The sequence below is a fragment of the Trichechus manatus genome, unplaced genomic scaffold (assembly GCF_000243295.1).
Source record: "Trichechus manatus latirostris isolate Lorelei unplaced genomic scaffold, TriManLat1.0 scaffold00038, whole genome shotgun sequence".
NCBI lineage: Eukaryota > Metazoa > Chordata > Mammalia > Sirenia > Trichechidae > Trichechus > Trichechus manatus.
The window spans coordinates 6,601,678-6,621,593 of record NW_004443974.1 but is presented as its reverse complement, the minus strand read 5'-3'; the positions used below and the strand labels follow the sequence as shown (position 1 = coordinate 6,621,593).

Below are 19,916 nucleotides of genomic sequence, written 5' to 3'. Positions count from 1 at the left end.
AAACAAAAATTCTTCTCCTTGTAGAGCTTACATTCCAGTACAGAGAAATAAAAGAAAATGAAATAAATAAGTAAAATTTATGGTGTGTTAGAAGTTTAAAAACTGATCTGAAGAAAAAGAGCATGATGAGAGGAATGAGGAGTGCTGAGATGTAAGCTCTACATGGAGACTGACTTTTGTGTCTTTTTTTTTTTAACTTGTATTTCCAGAACCTAGAAAACTGCCTGAACATAGTAGCCATGCAATAAATAATTTTGTGTGCATGAATTATGAATGCATATATTTAGCTTTTCCTTATATGTGGAAGCTGTCAGTTTGGGAGCAAGAGAAAACTCTCATTTTCCCAGATTAACATTAATCAGGCAGATATAGGTTGTCCTCACTACAAAAATTCAACTTACAGAAAAAAAAAATTAGTCTTCCTACAATGGGGAGCTTTGGTAATGGGGACTGACTACTCTGTGCTCTCCTATTAAGTTCTTGTGACAGGGACAAACAAAGTTTATTTAGGTTTTAGAAAACCATCAAAAGAACTTTGTTAAATAGCTACTGCATTAAGAAGGCAAGCATTCTGAGTTTTACTGAAATTTATTCTAGAAACCTTACTGAATATGCATACTTCTGGAAAACAATAGATAAAAAAGAGAAACAAATGAGATTATTGCTATCTCATTTCCTTCAATAAATAGAAACTGTAAGCTACCATTAAAAACCATACCACCTACTGTTGGAGAGTTGAGGGTTTTTTAATGATCAAAACAATATTCCACAAAACTTAAAACAGATTCCACTTAAAGGCCCAAATATTCATTTTATTAAGTAAAGAGAGAGTTGTTATATCACATTTGAGAATTCTTATTATCTACCATGTGGGTGGAAGCCCTGGTGGTGTAGTGGTTAAGAGCTATGGCTGCTATCCAAAAGGTTGGCAGTTCAAACCCACCAGGCGCTCCTTGGAAACCCTATGGGGCAGTTATACTGTCCTATAGGGTTGCTATGACCTCTAATCTTAGCCTAAGATAACCAGATGGCAAAATTGACTTTCCATTTAAAGAGGAAACATAAGCCTGGTGTCATGTGTTCCTTTTGAGAGGGATAGTTGGTATATGTTTTGTTATCTTATCAAGCCTTTCATAACTCTTCAGGAATAAGACAATAGTGTGACCTATTCGGAAGTAATCAATCACACAACTTACTAAAAAGAACTTTGGTGTTTTAAAGTCTACAAAGATGAATGTGTGCTGCAGGCAATGCCATATGTAGGGTTATACAAGAATAAATGGGCAACATATATAACTAAATGAAAGGGATTAGGTCCAAGAGCATAGCTTCCCATCAAAGGACAGTTGGAATGGTTCTAGAGACAAGGGTGGTCCACAAATAATTTTTCAGAAAGCCATCTCTGACAAGGTCTGTGGGTAAAGTAAGAACACCATCAGGTGATTTTCACTTGGAGAAAAGGTTATCACTTCTGAAAAGTATCCCCAGAGCTGATCTCATGTCTCTGTTCCTTAGGCTATAGATGAAGGGGTTCAACATGGGGGTCACTACTGTATACATTAGTGAGGCAATCATGTCTTTCTCATTGGAGTTGCTCGATGACAGGAAAAAGTACAGTGCCACAATTGTTCCATAAAATAGGGACACTACTGAGAGGTGGGAGCCACAGGTGGACAAAGCTTTGCAGACACCTTTGGTAGAAGGCACCTTCAAGATGGAGACCCCAATGCAGCCATAAGAGAGCAGGATGCCACTCAATGGAAAGATGACAACCATAGCCGCTGCAGTGAATAAGAGCAGCTCATTGAGAGAAGTGTTTGAGCAGGAAAGCTTCAGTAGGATGGGGAGACTACAGAAAAAGTGGGGGATGGTGTTGTCAGCACAGAAGGACAGCTGGGCCAGGAGAAGAGTGTGCAAGAGGGCACTGCTGCAGGAGAGTATCCAGGAGCCAGCCACCAGCAGGACACACAGCTCCTTCCTCATGATGGTGGTATAAAGTAGAGGATGACAGATGGCCACACACCTGTCATAGGCCATCACTGCAAGAAGGAAGTTATCAACACCACCAAAAAGCATATGAAAATACACCTGTGAAATACACTCTGGATAGGAGATGGATAGGTGTTGAGCCTGCATATTCATCAGCATCTTTGGGACGGTGACAGATGAAAAGGAGACATCAGTGAGGGCCAAGTGGCTGAGGAAGAAGTACATGGGGGTGTGAAGGTGAGAATCCAGCCTGATGAGCAGGATGATGAGCAGGTTCCCCAACATTGTGGTGAGGTACATGCTCAGGAACAGGGCAAAGAACATGGCCTGCTGCTCTGGCCTAACGGGGAGTCCCAGGAGGAGGAATTCGGACACTCTGCTCTGGTTCTCCCACCTCATGCTGCTCTTCTGTATCTGGGAATGGAGTAAAAGGGGAAATGTCAAGAACTTAAAAAGGTTGAGCATAGCCTTACTGTGTGGTCACTCACTTTCTCCAAGTGACTCTGTCAGTCTTCAGACAAATCTCTTTGCATTTCACTCACATATTGGTGCTTCATTCAGAATGGTCATAGGAAGACATCAGAGTCTTGAACAGAAACCAGGGACAATTGACTCATTTTTTCCAAACATGTGAGAGATACTATGATTGCCACTAAGGAGACAGTAGTAAATAAGACAGAGTCCTTTCTTCTGGAAGCTCACATTCTAGTGAACAATCTCATAGAGTCCTGATTTACAGCATGGTTCTTCAGCCAGACCGCTGTGTGCTTATGTCTGATTCTTGCCTTTACAATTTACTAGTTATGTGACATTATCCCAAATGCTTCTTCTCTCTCTCTCTCACACACACATATACACAGCATTATTGGAATGATTAAATGAACTAATACATGTAATTATGCTTAGAACATTCCCTTCACAAAGTAAATGCTCAAAGCATTAACTCTTATTATATTGGCAGGATGAATGACCAAGATTACACTTCAGGAACTAAAGATAATAAATATATGAGGAGGCTGTCAATCAAAATAAAGCAGCTTCCTGAAATCTGTATACCTCTGTGGTCTCTCCCACATGCAGGGAAGCTTTGAAGAGCTAGACCGTGGCCTCTGTGAATTAATGCCCCCACAGCCCTTGACTATCCTACATTTTAATAAACTTGCCAATAAATATTCTTCTTTGTATCTCTCATTATCTCTCCCCATCCATCTCCACTGCTTCCAAAAGGCTGAGTTCTGAGCATACATAGGGAATGAGTGATGTGAGAATTTGCCCAGTGATGCACCCAGAGTATCAAGATCTTGTGGATGCTGTAGGACTGGGAAGTTATATCAAAAGTCACAGTGTTCTGACTAGATTCCAAAATTGACCACTCCATGCTCTCAAAAGTAGAAGTATGGGAATTGCGGAAGGTCTACGAAGACCCAGAGAAATTGAGGAGCCGTCAAATCACATGCAGAAACTGCCACCTACTTAGTTTCAAGCTGCCTGTTTCTGTCTAAAGCAGAGACAAGAGAAGAGTCAGGCTGTGAGTCTGTTTCACCAGGCCAAATGCACACATGTATTGCTATGTCACACATTCAGCTCCCCCTGTTCTATATGCATTCAGTGTGAATGTGACACACAAAAACACACACAGAGGCACACACAGTGTCACTGAAAAAACAAACCCAAGGTGCTGATTTTCAGCCCCCTATGACCTATACTCACCCTAGTTGAAAAGTGTAGAGGCTTGCAAGGATTTCACAGCAATTTACAAACAACTGTTAAATGAAACGCTCTGTCACACACAATTCAAAAACCACAAACACCACACCTAGTCACCCAGACAACTCACACACCATATACACACACATACACATTTCACTACACGCACTGAGAATCCAATGCAGTCACACATAACACACAGAAAACTTATTTTTCAATTGTGTCATATATATACATATATATACACACACATGTATATACACACATATATAAAAGAGAACATTTACAATTTCAGCATTTTTTACATGTACAATTCTGTGGTTAATTACATTCATCATGTTAAGCAGCCATTATCGCTGTATAGTCCCTAATTTTTCTATCACCTTTTACAGAAATTTAGTGAGCCCTAAGTAATGACTTCCCTTTTCCCCTCCTCTCCTGTCCCTAGTAACCACTAATAAACTTTGGTCTATTCTAGAAATTTCATGTAAGTGCAATAATACAATATTTGTCCTTTTGTGACCAACTTACTTCACTCAGCATAATGTTTTCAAGATTCATTCATGTAGCCAAAAGGTGGCCATTCATGTTGTAGCCCAAAGGTGGAAACAATGCCCATCAGTAGATGAATGGATAAGCAAAATGTGGTACATACATACAATGTAAGATTACTCAGCCACAAAGAGAAACAAAGTCCTGATAACACACTACGAGTAACATTTAAAAAGCAACACACACACATCAATACAAAAACATACAAAAATACCTGCACACATTGGCAAGAGATTTCTAGCCCTCTAGAAATGATCTGTACAAGGAACCCTGGTGCACAGTGGTTAAGAGCTCGACTGCTAACTGAAATATCAGCAGTTCAAACCCACCAGCTGTTTTGCAGGAGAAAGATGTGGCGGTCTGCTTCCGTAAAGATTTACAGCCTTGGATTATGCTGAGTGAATTTAGTCAGTCACAGATGGGCAAATATTGTATAAGACCACTATTATAAGCACTCAAGAAAGGGTTTAAACACAGAAGAAAACATTGTTTGATGGTTACAAGGGTGGGGAGGGAGGGAGAGGATTATTCACTAACTACATTGTAGATAAGAATCATCTTAGGTGAAGGGAAGAACAGCACACACTACAGGGGATGTCAGAACAACTGGACTAAACCAAAGCCAAGAAGTTTCCTGAATACAACCAAATACTCTGAGGGACAGAGTAGCAGGGACAGGGGTCTGGAGACCATGCTTTCAGGGGACATCTAGGTCAACTGGCATAACAAAGTTTGTTAAGAAAATGTTCTGCATCCTACTTTGGTGAGTGTTGTCTGAGGTCTTAAAAGCTAGTAAGGAACCATCTAAGATGCATCAGTTGGTCCCAACCCACCTGGAGTAAAGGAGAATGAAGAACATTAAAGTTACAAGCAAAGTATTAGCTCAAGAGACAGAAAGGGCCACATAAAGCAGAGACCACATCAGCCTGAGACCAGAAGAACTAGGTGGTGCCTGGCTACCACCAATGACTGCCCTGACAGGGAACACAACAGAGAGTCCCTGACAGAGCAGGAGAAAGGTGGTGTGAAGAACTCAAATTCTACTAAAAACACCAAACTTAATGGTCTGACTGAGACTGGAGGAAAGCCGGAAAGCATGGCCGCCAGACTCTCTGTCAACCCAGAACTAAAACCATTCCCAAGGCCAACTCTTGAGACAAAGATTAGACTGGGCTATGGGACATAAGATGATACTTGTGAAGAATGTGCTTCTTAGCTCAAGTAGATGCATGAGCCTAAATGGGCAGCTCCTGTCCGGAGGTGAGATGGGAAAGCAGAGAGGGTCAGGAGCTGGTTGAATGGACACAAGAAATCAGGGGTGGAAAGGAGGAGTGTGCTGTCACAATATACAGAGAGCAATTAAGGTTACATAACAATGTATGTATAAATTTTTGTATGAGAGACTAACTTGAATTGTAAACTTGCACTTAAAGTACAATAATAAAATAAAGAAAAAAAAAGATTTATAGCCTTGGAACACTATGGGGCAGTTCTACTCTGTCCTATAGGGTTGTTACAAGTCAGAATCGACTCCATAGCAATGGATATGGGTATAGTCTATACAAGCACTGTTCCATAGGACTTTCTGCAATAATGGAAATGTTCCATATCTGCACTGTCCAATATGGCAGCCACTAGTCTTATGTGACTACTGAGCACTTGAATTGTGACTGGCACAACTGAAGAACCAAATTTTTTATTTTATTTAATTTTAACTAATTTTAATGTATATGGCCACATATGACTGGTGGCTATTATATTAGACAGTGCAGATCTATATATTTCCAAGGAGGAAACAGTGTGTGAGTCAATTACCCACTAAAAATACATGGTTATACAAGCAACACAAACACGCATACTTTCCAGATACACATATCTAAGTCAAGTGGTGGTTCCCAACCGTGCTGTGCTCTGTGTCAGTCCTTAGAGGTCCAAGCTGCTACCTGAGTCCTCACCTTTGTTCTTATGCTTCTGTGGCCTAAGGATCTTTAGCACCTTCCATGTCTGTTTGTAAGCACCAGAATAATGGGCATTAAGATCCTTGCGTACCGATAAGACTAAGACCCAGGGGAAAACTTCTGGTTAGAGAAGGAGCCAACAGGGCTAACGGCCCAATTTCCTGCCTTCCTCTTGAGATGTATCCTGTGCAGAGGCCAAAGGGGCTGAGCCACAGGAATCACAGGGGAAAATGTCCCTAATGTCAGTGACATGTTGGGCTCCCCTCTGCCAGGTCATTAGGAACAGCAGTGGACATGGACAGCCTTGGCCTCTGAAGGACACACAGCATTGTTTCCATACATCACAAAATGGGCTGGGGTAGGGCCCAGCCCTTGCAGACTCCCACACCGCAGACCCCAACCTCCATCAGAGCACAAATTCCACTGTTCTCTGAGAACTTGCAGGTCTCTCCACTCCCTTGAGATGCCATGCAAGGCAGGGGCTGAGGCTTGTTCCAGAGATGATAGAGTAGAGGGATTGATCCCAAGGGCATACATATACACTGCCCAGAGATCAACACCTGTTCTGCCACTTGCTCATTTACTAATTTTTAAAGGTCTCTCTGCTAACCTCGAAGCCCCTGCAGGGCAGGAATCTTGCCTTATTCAAGAGGAATTGGTTCTAAGCTCTGATACTTAGTAGCACTGTGCTCACAAGCAATTTAAGTGAATTCCCACAGCCTCAGTTTCCACAGCTGTACAATCAGAATAACAATAGCAGCAGCCTCATTAGACTAATGTGAAGATTAAATAAAATAATGATACAAATGTATGGCAACCATGGAGGTACACCACCTGGAGTTCCCTTCAAGAGAACCTACTGCAGGGAGCATTGTTGACTGACAGTCCCAGATGCCACAACTGTGGATCCCCTGCAGTGTTCACGCTGAAGCCACACTTGCTCCAGGCTTCTCTCAACCAATGAATGAGACAACAGTGTTATATCACTGGGCCTTTTTTGCCCAATGTAACATTCCTCTAATGAACAGCTACTGCTTAGGGTACTGCCTATCAGCCTGGCCAAGAATTTCTGAGAAATTCACTGTGGTTTGAGGCTTTTCCCAACTAATCCTCTTTGTCTCCTTTCACAGGTGTCAGGCCTGCATTGCAGTCGGAAAGCTCTCCCTGCCTACTTCTTCTCCTTCCCCTTTATCTCACACAGGGATTTTCCCAATAAATACCTCATACATGTAATCCTTTCTTGGTATTTGCTTTATGACTATTCTGTGTATCCATTCTATGCCCAAATGTCAACATCCAGCACACAGATAGGATTTAATTGGTGTGCAGTAAATACTGAATAAGGAGCCCTGCCGGCACAATGGTTGAGCTCTCGGCTGCTAACTTAAAGGTTGGTTGTTCAAACCCGCCTACTGGCTCTGTAGGAGAAAGGCCTGGTGATGTGCTTCCATAAAGATTACAGCCAAAAAAACCCAATGGGACAGTTCTACTCTGTCACATGAGGTTGTTATGAGTCAGAATCAACTCAAAGTTACTCAACAACAGGAACAAAAAATATTGAATAATGACTATTCAACAAACACGTATGGGTGCCAACTAAATACTATGTTCTGGGGATATAACAGTGAAGAAAACAGATACATTTCCCTATGTTGACAGAAATTATATTTTACTAGAGAGATAGACAATAAACAAAATTAATAAGTAAAATATAAAACATGTTACAAGAAAAGGTTGTAAGTGCTATAGGGAAAAATACAGAAGGAAAAGAGTAAGGGAGTTCAAAGAAGGTGGTCAGGGAAAGCTTCAGTGAAAAAATGACATTAGAATGAAGATTAATTAATCCATTAGGAAGCAAAAAGAATGTTCCCTCTCTATAAAAACCCTAGATACTCCAACAACAGAGTGATTCTACAACTTGCTTAAACATATTTTCAACCTCCCAACCTTGTTTGTGCCTGCAGTGGACGTCTTGGCTACTTTTTAACTCTTTAAATGATGCTCATTTTGCTAGTTCCAGCTCTCAGCTTTCTGCCTTCTGAAAGTTTACTCATTCTGCTTCATTTAAAAAGCCTCCTATAGCTCCTTTAACACATCACACAACTATTTGAAACATATTTACTCTGTCCTCAGAAGTTATTAGCAACTTGTCGTAGATGGCATTAATGGTCCCAATCATTTACCATGTTACTTTGTCATTTCCATGTAGGTTTTGTGGTTATTTAATATGCAACAACAGAAAATCTAAGCATATCCCAAAGTTGATAGTCACAAAGTTGACTTCTCTCTCCCCACAAGAGCCCATCAAAGGTTTAGACCCATAATTCATGCTCCATAAAGGCTGCATTCACTATCAAGAAAGTAAAAATGCAATCCAAAAATAAGAGAAAATATTTGCAAATCATATTTCTAACAAGGGTCTGGTATTCAGAATATATAAAAACATTTACAACTCAAGAATAAAAAGATAATCAAAGTTAAAAATGAACAAAGGATTTTAAAAGACATTTCTATAAAGAACATATATCCAACAGACATGTTAAATGATGGTCAACATCGTTAGTCACTGTGTGCCATTCAGTCGATTTTTGACTCATAGTGACCCCATGTGACAGAGTAGAACTGCCCCATAGGGTTTTCTAGGCTGTAATCTTCATGGAAGTAGATCTCCAGGTCTTTCTCTCATGGAGCTGCTGAGTGTGTTAGAATCACCAATCTTTCGGTTAGCAGCCAAGGACTTAACTGTTGTGCCACCAGGGCTCCTTCACCAGTCATTCTAAAACCAAAGCCAGACCCTTCACCATTGAGTTGTTTCTGACTCATAGCAACCCTATAGGACAGAGTAGAACTGCCCCCATAGGGTTTCCAGAGCTGTAATCTTTATGGAAGCAGACTGCCACATCTTTCTCCCGTGGAGTGGCTGGTGAGTTCAAACCGCCAACCTTTCAGTTCGCAGCCAAGGTATTTAACCACTTCGCCACCGGGGCACCTCACTAGTCATTAGGAAAAGGTAAATTAAAACCACAATGAGTTACCACTTCACACCAACTAGGATGACTATAATCCAAAAGACAAACAATAACACATATTGGAAAGGTGTGGAAAAATTGGAACACACATACGTTGTATGTGGGAATATAAAATGGTAAGGCTGCTTTGGAAAGTAGATGGGTAGTTCCTCAAAAGGTTAAATACAGCGTTACCATATGACCCAGCAACTCCACTCCTAGATATATACCCAAGAAAATGGGAAACATATGTTCACACAAAAATAGTAAATGAGTGTTCATAGCAGCATTACTGATAATAGCCAAAAAGTAGAAACAACCCAAATGACCATCAACTGGTGAATGGATAAACGAAATGTGGTATATTCATATAATAGAATATTATTTGTCAATCAAAAGGAATAAAATGCTAATGTGTGCTATAACATGGGTGAACCTTAAAAATATCATGCTAAGTGAAAGCAGCCAAGTGCGAAAGAGCGTATATTGTATGATTCCACCTACAGTCAGTCCCCAGGATAAGCATGTCCGACTTACATACAATGAACAGTTTCAAACCAACCCCGGTAAAGCCTGTTATATTACAAATACGAGGTACATGAAATGGCTCGTAATAACAAATGGGCACTGCTTTGCTACTCACATCAAAACATTATTATTACTGTATTATTACGTTAAAGATGTTTTAGTGTATCTGGAAGAGTTTCTTTAATGTTTTATGTGTATAGAAATGTACACTATATACTAAGACAAAATCCACCACTTGTCTGTCAGTTTGTCATACTGTGGTGGCTTGTGTGTTGCTGTGATGCTGGAAGCTATGCCACTGATATTTCAAATACTAGCAGGGTCACCCATGGTGGGCAGGTTTCAGCGGAGCTTCCAGACTAAGACAGACTAGGAAGAAGGGCTTGGTGGTCACTTCTGAAAACCTTATGAATAGCACAGTGTCATGGATTGAATTATGTCCCCCCAAAAAGATATGTGTCAACCTAGTTAGACCATGATTCCCAGTATTGTGTGGTTGTTCTCCATTTTATGATTGTAATTTTATGTTACAGAGGATTAGGGTGGGATTGTAACACTCTTACTTAGTTCACATCCTTGATTCAATGTAAAAGGAGTATCCCTAGGCTGTGGTCAGCATCACCTTCTATCTTACAAGAGATAAAAGGAGAGGGAAGTGAGCAGAATGGGGGGACCTCATACCACCAAGAAAGTGCCAGGAGCAGACAGCATCCTTTGGACCCAGGGTCCTGCGAGGAGAAGCGCCTAGTCTGGGGGAAGATTGATGAGAAGACTGACAGAGAAAGAAAGCCTTCCCCTGGAGCTGATGCCCTGAATTTGGACTTTTACCATACTTTACTGTGAAGAAATGAACTTTTCTTTGTTAAAGCCATCCACTTGTGGTATTTCTGTTTTAGCAGCAATAGATTACTAAGACACATGGGAACATTGTCTGATAAAGTACTGGAAGACAAGCCCCTCAGGTTGGAAGGCACTCAAAATGCAACTGGAGAAGAGCTGCCTCCTCAAAGTAGAGTTGACTTTAATGACATGGATGGAGTATAACTTTCGGGACCTTCATTTGCTGAAGTAACATGACTCAAAATGAGAAAAAACAGTGCAAACATCCATTAATCAGAACGTGGAATGTATGAAGTATGACTTTAGGAATACTGGTATCGTCAAAAGTAAAATGGAACATATAAACATCGATTACTTAGCATTAGTGAGCTGAAATGGACTGGTATTGGCCATTTTGAATCTGACAATCATACGGTCTACTATGTCGGGAATGACAAATTGAAGAGGAACAGCATCACGTTTATCATCAAAAATAACATTTCAAGATCTAAAGTACAACTCTGTCAGTGATAAGATAATATCCATAAACCTACAACTATTATGACTATTATTTGAATTTACACATGAACTGCTAGTGCCAAAGATGAAGAAACTGAAGATTTTAATCAACTTTTGAAGTCTGAAATCGATTACACATGCAATCAAGATGCATTGATAATTACTGGTGATTGGAATGTGAGAGCTGGAAACAAAGAAGAAGGATCAGTAGTTGGAAAATGCGGCCTTGGTGATAGAAACAAGGCCACAGATGGCATGTTAGAATTTTGCAAGACCAACGACTTCTTCATTGCAAATACCTTTTTTCAACACCATAAATGGCGACTATACACGTGGACCTCACCAGATGGAATACAGAGGAATCAAACTGACTACATCTGCGGAAAGAGACGATGAAGAAGCTCAATATCATCAGTCAGAACAAGGCAAGGAGCCAACTGTGGAACAGACCATCAATTGCTCATGTGCAAGTTCAAGCTGAAACTGAAGAAAATTAAAACAAGTCCATAAGAGCCAAAATATGACCTTAAGTATGTCTCACCTGAATTTAGAAACCATCTCAAGAATAGATTTGATGCATTGAACATTAATGATCAAAGACCAGACCGGTTGTGGGATGACATCAAGGGTATCATACATGATGAAAGCAAGGGGTCATTAACAAGACAGAAAAGAAAGAAAAGGCCAAAACGGATGTCAGAAGAGACTCTGAAACTTGCTATTGAACGTAGAGCAGCTAAAGTGAATGGAGGAAACGATGAAGTAAAAGGGCTGAACAGAAGATTTCAAAGGCAGCTCAAGAAGACAAACTAAAGTATTATAATGAAATGTGAAAAGACCTGGAATTAGAAAACGAAAGGGAAGAACACGCTCAACATTGCTCAAGCTGGAAGAACTGAAGAAAAAATTCAAGCCTCGAATTGAAATATGGAAGGATTCTATGGGCAAAATAATGAAAGATGCAGGAAGCATCAAAAGAAGATGGAAGGAATATAGAGTCACTGTACCATAAAGAATTGGTTAACATTCAATCATTTCAAGAGTTAGCATATGATCAAGAACCGATGGTACAGAAGAAAGAAGTCCAAGCTGCACTGAAGGCATTGGTGAAAAACAAGGCTCCAGGAATTGACAGAATACCAACTAAGATGTTTCAACAAACAGATGCAGCACTGGAGGTGCTCACTCATCTATGCCAAAATTTTGGAAGAGAGCTACTTGGCCAACTAACTGGAAAAGATACATATTTGTGCCCATTTCAAAGAAAGGTGATCCAACAGAATGCAGAAATTATCAAACAATATCATTAATATCACACAGAAGCAAAATTTTGCTGAAGATAATTCAAAAACGGTTGCAGCAGTATATTGTGACAGGGAACTGCCAGAAATTCAAGCTGAATTCAGAAGAGGATGTGGAACGAGGGATATAATTGCTGACGTCAGACAAATCTTCGTTGAAAGCAGAAAATACCAGAGAGATATTTATTTGTGTTTTCTTGACTATGCAAATGTACTGGCTGTGTGGACCATACCAAATATGGATAATGCTGAGAAGAATGGGAATTCCAGAACACTTAATTGTGCTCATGAGGAATCTGTACATAGACCCAGATGCAGTAGTTCGAACAGAAGAAGAGGATACTGCGTGGTTTAAAATCAGGCAAGTTGTGCATCAGGGTTGTATCCTTTCACCATACTTATTCAATCTGTATGCTGAGCAAATAATCCGAGACTGGACTTTCTGAAGAAGAACACAGCATCAGGATTGGAGGAAGGCTCATTAACAATCTGCAATATGCAGATGATGTAACCTTGCTTGCTGAAATCAAAGAGGATGTGAAGCACTTACTGATGAATATCAAGGACCACAGCCTTCAGTATGGATTACACCTTAACATAAAGAAAACAAAAATCCTCACAATTGAACCAATAAACAACATCATGATAAACAGAGAAAAGATTGAAGCTGTCAAGGATTTCATTTTACTTGGATCCACAATCAATGCCCATGGAAGCAGCAGTCAAGAAATCAAATGACATATTGCCTTGGGTAAACTTGCTGCAAAAGGCCTCTTTAAAGTGTTAAAAATCAAAAATGTCACTTCGAGGACTGAGGTGTGCCTGACCCAAGCCATGTTATTTTGAACTGCCTCATATGTATGCAAAAGCTGTACAATGAATAAGGAAGAGTGAAGAAGAATTGATGCCTTTGAATTGTGGTGCTGGTAAAGAATACTGAATATACTATGGACTGCCAAAAGAACCAACAAATCTGTCTTGGAAGAAGTACAGCCAGAATGCTTCTTAGCAGTGAAGATGGCGAGATTTCGTCTCACATACTTTGGACATGTTATCAGGAGGGACCAGTCCCTGGAGAAGGACATCATGCTTGGTAAAGTAGAGGGTCAGCAAAAAAGAGGAAGATCTTCGATGAGATGGATTGACACAGTGGCTGCAACAATGGGCTCAAGCATAACAACAATTGTGAGGATGGTGCAGGACCGGGCAGTCTTTCGTTCTGTTGTACATAGGGTCACTGTGAGTCAGAACCTACTCTATAGCACCTATCAGCAACAACAAGACAAACATTTGACTGCCATTAGATACAAATTGTACCTAGGTATGTTAGATATGACTTACGTGCAAATTCAACTTAAAGACAGACTTAGGAATGGAACTCCTTCAAAATCTGGGAACTACCTGTATCTAGAATTCCAGAAAAGTCAAATTTATAGAGACAGAAAGGAAATTAGTGGTGTCTGAAGGCTGGGGGTGGGACAAGTTATAACTGTAAATGGGCCAGAGAAATCTTAGTGATGTGGTGGAAATGTTCTTAAACAGGATTGTGGTGATGGTTGCACAACTTCGTAAATTTACTACGTCATTGAATAGTACACCTGAAACCGGTGGGTTTTATGATGTGTAAATTATACCTAAAAAATTGCTATGAAAAGATTGTATCAGAAGTCAGTAAGTTAAAAATTCAAGAAAAAGAAATAGAGTTCAAGTATTGAGAGGGACAAAACCAAAAATTCAATTTTTATTACTCACAGATAACATTATGGCTTACCTAAATATCCAATACAATATACAAATTATAAGAAAAAACAAGCGAAAATAGCAAAGTCACTAGATATCATGGCCACATACAAAAGTTAATTGTATTTCTATATATCAGAAGCTATAGGGTCACTATGAGTCGGAATCAACTTGACAGCAACAGGCTATATCAGAAACAAGTAGAATATAATGTTTAAATGATTATACCATTTATCATTGTACACATATATGAAATACTTAAGAAAATGTTGTACAGAAGATGTTCGAAGATCTAAATAAATGAAGATATGTGACATATTCACATAATAAAGATTGAATGTTTAAAGCTGTTTTATATATTCAATGCTGTCATGAAATACCAATAGTTTGATTTGCTTTTAATTGTCAAGTAACAATTAAAATTCACATGGAACTGCAACGGGAAAAATAGTCAAGGTAACTTATTCACAATAACTAATATTTAGTCATTTGATTTATGACAAAGACAATATTGCAGTGCAATAAGGAAAGGATAGAATTTTCAATAAATTGCTGTGTGTCTGTTGGATATCCATATGGAAGAAAATTAATCTGGATCCATACCTTAAAGCATACACAAAAAATGAACCCAGATGGACTTTAGATATAAATATTAAATGCAAAACCAGAAATTTTTAAGGCAAAAATTAGGGAAATATGTTTAAGATCTTTGCGTAAATAAAGACTTCTCAAATAAGACACAGACAGAATTAATCACATAGGGAAAAAATTATGTATAATTGTATATTTACAGTCAAACTGGCGTTAGAAATCAGGTTAATGGCAATAAAGTAACATGATTAAACACACAATTTTGAAGTCTGGGTTTAAGTCATATGGCAGCTACTTAGTTAATTTGCTTGGGCATTTGTTTCCTTCTCTGTAAATTGGGAAAGTATTGGCACCCTTATAAGAGGATTTTCTGAGTATTAAATAAAATATACATTTAAATTCTTAATTAACTTAGCTGTGATAGCTACTCTCATCTCTGCCAATAGACAAAGCAGTTTGGTTTATCTTCTGAATTCATCACACATGAAATAAATGAAGTTTGGTGGAATTAAGAAAATTCAGATGAATATGTGTTGATATCAGTACCGGATACAGAGATTTATGGGAGAAAAAACGGAAAAAAATAAAACTTCTCAAAGCCCAGGGAAGTGTGCTTCAAAGACGCACAGACTTACAGTGAACACCACTGGGTATGGGAGGGTTTGGAGTTTCACCGCGGAAGATTAACTCACAGAATGCAGAGAGAGAAAGTGAGAGGGAAAGAAAACTCAGGTGAAAAAAATGAAAGGAAAGATAAAGTGAAACTGGGAGAACGGTGCTCGAGATAGTAGTTGTCCAAGTCACAATTGTTAAGGAGACATATTTGATGGTACCCATGAGTGCCAATGACAGAATTGAATTAATGATGTCAAGAGAAGTCCTTGGCCCTAACAAAGCGATCAAAAGCACATTTTATATCTTTATTCCTCATGCTGTAGATGAAGGGGTTCAGCATGGGGGTGACCACCATATACATCACAGAAGCAATTATGTCCTTATCTTTGGACTTGCCTGATGAGGAGAAAAAGTAAACGCTTGCAAGTGTCCCATAGTATAAAGACACCACAAACAGGTGGGAGCCACAGGTAGACAAGGCTTTGGAGATTCTTTTGATGGAGAGGACCCTCAGGATGGTGACTGCCATGCAGATATATGAGCCCAAGATACCACTCAATGGCACAAAGAAGAACAATCCTGCCTCAGTGAAGATAACCAGCTCATTGAGAGAAGTATCTGAGCAGGAGGACTTTAGCACAGCAACAAGATCACAAAAGAAGTGAGAGATGATAGTTTCTTCACAGAAGGACAAGCGGGACAGGAGAATGGTGTGTAACAGGGCATGGGCACAAGAGAAAAACCAGCACCCAGCCACTAAGAAGATACAAAGCTCACCTCTCATTATGGTGGTGTAGTTTAGAGGGTGACAGACAGCCACATACCTGTCATATGCCATCACTGCAAGAAGGAAGTTATCAACACAACCAAAGAGTATGAAGAAATACACCTGTGAAATGCACTCGACATAGAGGATTGATTGATGGGGAGTTTTCATGGTCATCAGCATCTTTGGGACAGTGACAGATGAAAGGGAGATGTCACTGAGGGACAAGTGGCTGAGGAAGAAGTACATAGGGGTGTGGAGGCGAGAGTCTAGCCTGATGAGCAGGATGATGAGCAGGTTCCCCAGCACAGTGGTGAGGTACATGCCCAGGAACAGGGCAAAGAACATGGCCTGCTGCTCCGGCTGGATGGGGAGCCCCAGGAGGAGGAATTCAGACACGCTGCTTTGGTTCTTAGGCCTCATCCTGCTCTTCTATATCCTGAGGATGAAGAAGAGTTGGGAACCTCAGGAACCTAGAAAGGCTGATCAAGACCATCATGTTACATACTGTAATTCTTTGGGAAAATGGTGAATTTTTAACTACACTCCTATTGATTTATCATACCTGTGGATGCATTCACTCTATCCCAGTCTGGCTCCAAGGAAACATCACACCCAACAACATCCAACAAGCTCTCATTGTGTAGAAAAACTGGGCATTCATTGCCTTATTCAACCATTATTTATTGAACATTGAGTCTGAACCCGGGCCTCTATGAAGGACTGAGAATGCAGCCATGGACAAGAAAAGTAAGATGCCTGCCGTCTATGAGTTCACATCTTGATGGACATAATGAAATAATTTATCATATCAAGGCAGAGCCAAAACACAATTCACTATGGCAGAAATATGCGAATAGACTCAGCAAACAGTATCAGTTGTTTTTGACTTAAAAACTCCAAGGGCTGAGGCAGAATTGTTGAAACATTGTCACACTCTTCCTGTGAATGAAGCCTGGGTCCTACTGACAAAGAACTGTAAACTTATCGGTTCGCTAGAAATGAGTGGTTGTTTAAAATCCCCTGCTGCCAGAATAGCTCCCAAACCAGAGTCGTTCACAAACTATCTTTCATAATAATGCTGAACACTTTGCTGAGAAATATGCTAAGGGCTTTATATGCATTTTCTAATTAAATCCACCTATCAGCCCTGCATTCCCAGATAAAATCTTCACAGCTGCACTGAGGATCAGGTGCTCTTTCTCTACCTGTTAACTCATTGCCATTAAGTCGATTCCGATTCATGGCAATCCCATGTGTTACAGAGTAGAACTGAGTTCCATAGACTTTTCTTGGCTGTAATCTTTATAGAAGCAGATTGCCAGGTCTTTCTTTCACAGCACCACTGGGTGAGTTCAAATTGCCAACCTTTTGGTTAATAGCCAATGGCAAACTGCTTGCACCACCCAGAGACCATTTTTAGCTTTTAGGAAATGGAAATATAAATGATATAAACATCCAAAGGCAGAAAACAGTAGGTGACAGAGATGGTGTGTGTGTATATATACATATGTTTGAACTGTATGTAATATCTACTTCTGTTGGGTAAAAATGACCAAATACCGGCTAGTTCATGCAGGTCAATCTAACATTTCTGTGTGATCAGAGCCCATCCTCTAAACCACTGCACAGAAAAGTTTCCCGCTTTGTTGTCTACAAGCACCAGGCACTCTGTGTTATTTTAGGGTTGCAAGGAAGCTGAAGTGATCCTAAATTTTCTTAGTTCCCTGCCTAGCTAATTCCCTTTGTTCCTATTTACATATTTTCTAATAGAAAAAAAAAAAAAAACTTACATACATCATCTTCTATTTAAACCATAAATATTGAGGGCCTGTAAAGTCCACAAGGCAAGTATAATACTTTCCATTATAAACGTGGAAACTGACGCCAGAGAGTTAAGGGACTCAAATTAGGACTTAACCTAAAGTTAAGGTCTCACTGCTGCTTAATGGCGATTCTGCACTCTAAATTTACTCAGTACGATAGCTAACATTTCTTTGCATGGGACATTAAGTAAAGAAAAGGAATACAAAACTCTGAGAGATTGAGTCACACTCAAGTATATGAAAATGACAGCAAATCCTTTTCAGGAAACAGCTAGTTGCTTGGGGCATTGGTTATCTCACTCAAGGGTACTCCAGAAAGAGGGCATAAAGGAAATATTAGAGGTCATGGAGGCAATTCAGAAGCCCCCCAAATCACATACAAACATGTACACATGCACACACACACACACATACATACTCACACACTCACACTGCTTATTTGGGGATTCCAGCCATCTGTGACCTATTCTCATCCTGACGGCAGGATAGTCAGTATGTGCTTCACTTCATACACAGCCGTATACATACAAGTCATGAATAACATGTAAAGTAAGAGACACGCAATACACAATGGACATATCACACTACTCACAAACACACTCATAATACACCACTGACACACAAGCATGACACACCTGCTTCTCATATGCCACATATACATAACTCAAACACTATACATTATACACATGCATCACCAAAGCCACACAGGGTCACACAATTCAAAATTTCAAAAGCAACACACAATAACACACATGTATATCTAGTCACACACTCAACACAAACAAGCAGCACACAAGGCCACAAAGATACACATTCCCATTACTGAGAGGAGTGTTTCAGCCCCTTCCGACCTAAATCCTACCTGCGAGAGGGCAGTCAGCATAAGACAGTTAAGCCTATTCAGTCACAGGCAGTCACTAAACCACCACCAATGACCAATGCACATACACACACAACAAATAACAAAGAATACACATTCCTGCTCTCACACGTGTGTCACCCACAAACGTAGCTCACACATACACTCAGCACACATGGCTGAGCAGAGATTTGCACCCACTCAGCTGTGCAGCCCTTGGTGAGTTCAGGCACCTTCTTCTCCAGGCAGCGGAGCACAGCACCCTTACTCCAGATGCTGAGCTCTCATCTACTAGCTGTGATGCCCAATGGTGGGAATGCAGAACTTCTTATCAACGGTAAGGCTGATGTTTAAGATCACAGTCACTTAGTAGAAGTCACTCAAACACACACTTAGGAGGCTGATAACGGGGCCTACACATGCTAAAACAGGGCCCAGTTTGGGTCTAACTCAGGAAAAGAATCAGGCTGTGAGCCAAATACATAGTTTACATACATACAGCTATCACACAGCACCTACACAAGCATGCACAATACACACACCCATAAATGCAAAGTCACGCATACAAAACCCCATACACACACACGCAGATCCATTGCCATGGAGAGAGTTCCAGCTCCCTCTGACCTATGCTCGTTGATTGTGATTCAGACACCTGCTCCAGACTGTTGCTCAAATCCTCAGCTTCTCTTGAGGAGACTAGGTATCCAGACCAAGAGAAGAATTATCTGTGGCAGTCTGGCAGAGGTAGGAGCATCTAAGGTATGGTAGGTATGGGCAACGAACAGTTTTCTATTGGCCATTGCAGCTTCCATCAAGAGCAGAGAGAGATCGTTCAGCAATAAAATTAATTGCCATAGGCGTTATTTTCTGTAGATATACCGCGGGCATCAGGTCTGCTACAGACTTTCATGTTCTTTAACTAGCTCCAGACCAGTGAGCAAAAAGATGTTTTAATCATCAGGGAGAGGGCTGAGACAAACTGCCCCCAAGCTTCTGGCTAAGGGAGGAGTCATTATGGGCTAATTGGCCAATTTCTTACTGCCCTTTGGGGGGCAGTGGGTCCAGGAGCCAGAGAGGCTGAACCACTGGAGCCACAGGAGACGATGTCCCTGATGTCAGGGATGCCTTGGACTCC

At 40.4% G+C, this 19,916-nt stretch overlaps 2 protein-coding genes across 3 annotated transcripts in view; both read right to left on the bottom strand.

Moving 5' to 3' along the window:
* LOC105756243 (olfactory receptor 1J4-like) overlaps nucleotides 1-2,403 on the bottom strand; it is a 66,834-nt gene extending 64,431 nt beyond the window's left edge. The window contains exon 1 of one of the 2 annotated variants that reach the window (XM_012555321.2): nucleotides 1,892-2,388. In XM_012555321.2, the coding sequence (XP_012410775.2) occupies nucleotides 1,892-2,388 (497 nt within the window). Of the gene's footprint in view, nucleotides 1-1,446 lie in introns of those variants that run through there. The other variant, XM_004375813.2, reaches the window with a different exon arrangement.
* Nucleotides 2,404-15,580: 13,177 nt separating this feature from the next.
* LOC101355861 (olfactory receptor 1J4-like) lies at nucleotides 15,581-16,531 on the bottom strand. The gene has a single exon (XM_004375812.2). The coding sequence runs from the start codon at nucleotides 16,514-16,516 to the stop codon at nucleotides 15,581-15,583; it is 936 nt and encodes a 311-aa protein (XP_004375869.1). The 5' UTR covers nucleotides 16,517-16,531.
* Between the last annotated feature and the right edge of the window lie 3,385 nt (nucleotides 16,532-19,916).

Excerpts from the sequence above, each read along its gene's own strand:
- LOC101355861 (XM_004375812.2), bottom strand. The coding sequence starts at position 16,516 with ATGAGGCCTAAGAACCAAAGCAGCGTGTCTGAATTCCTCCTCCTGGGG.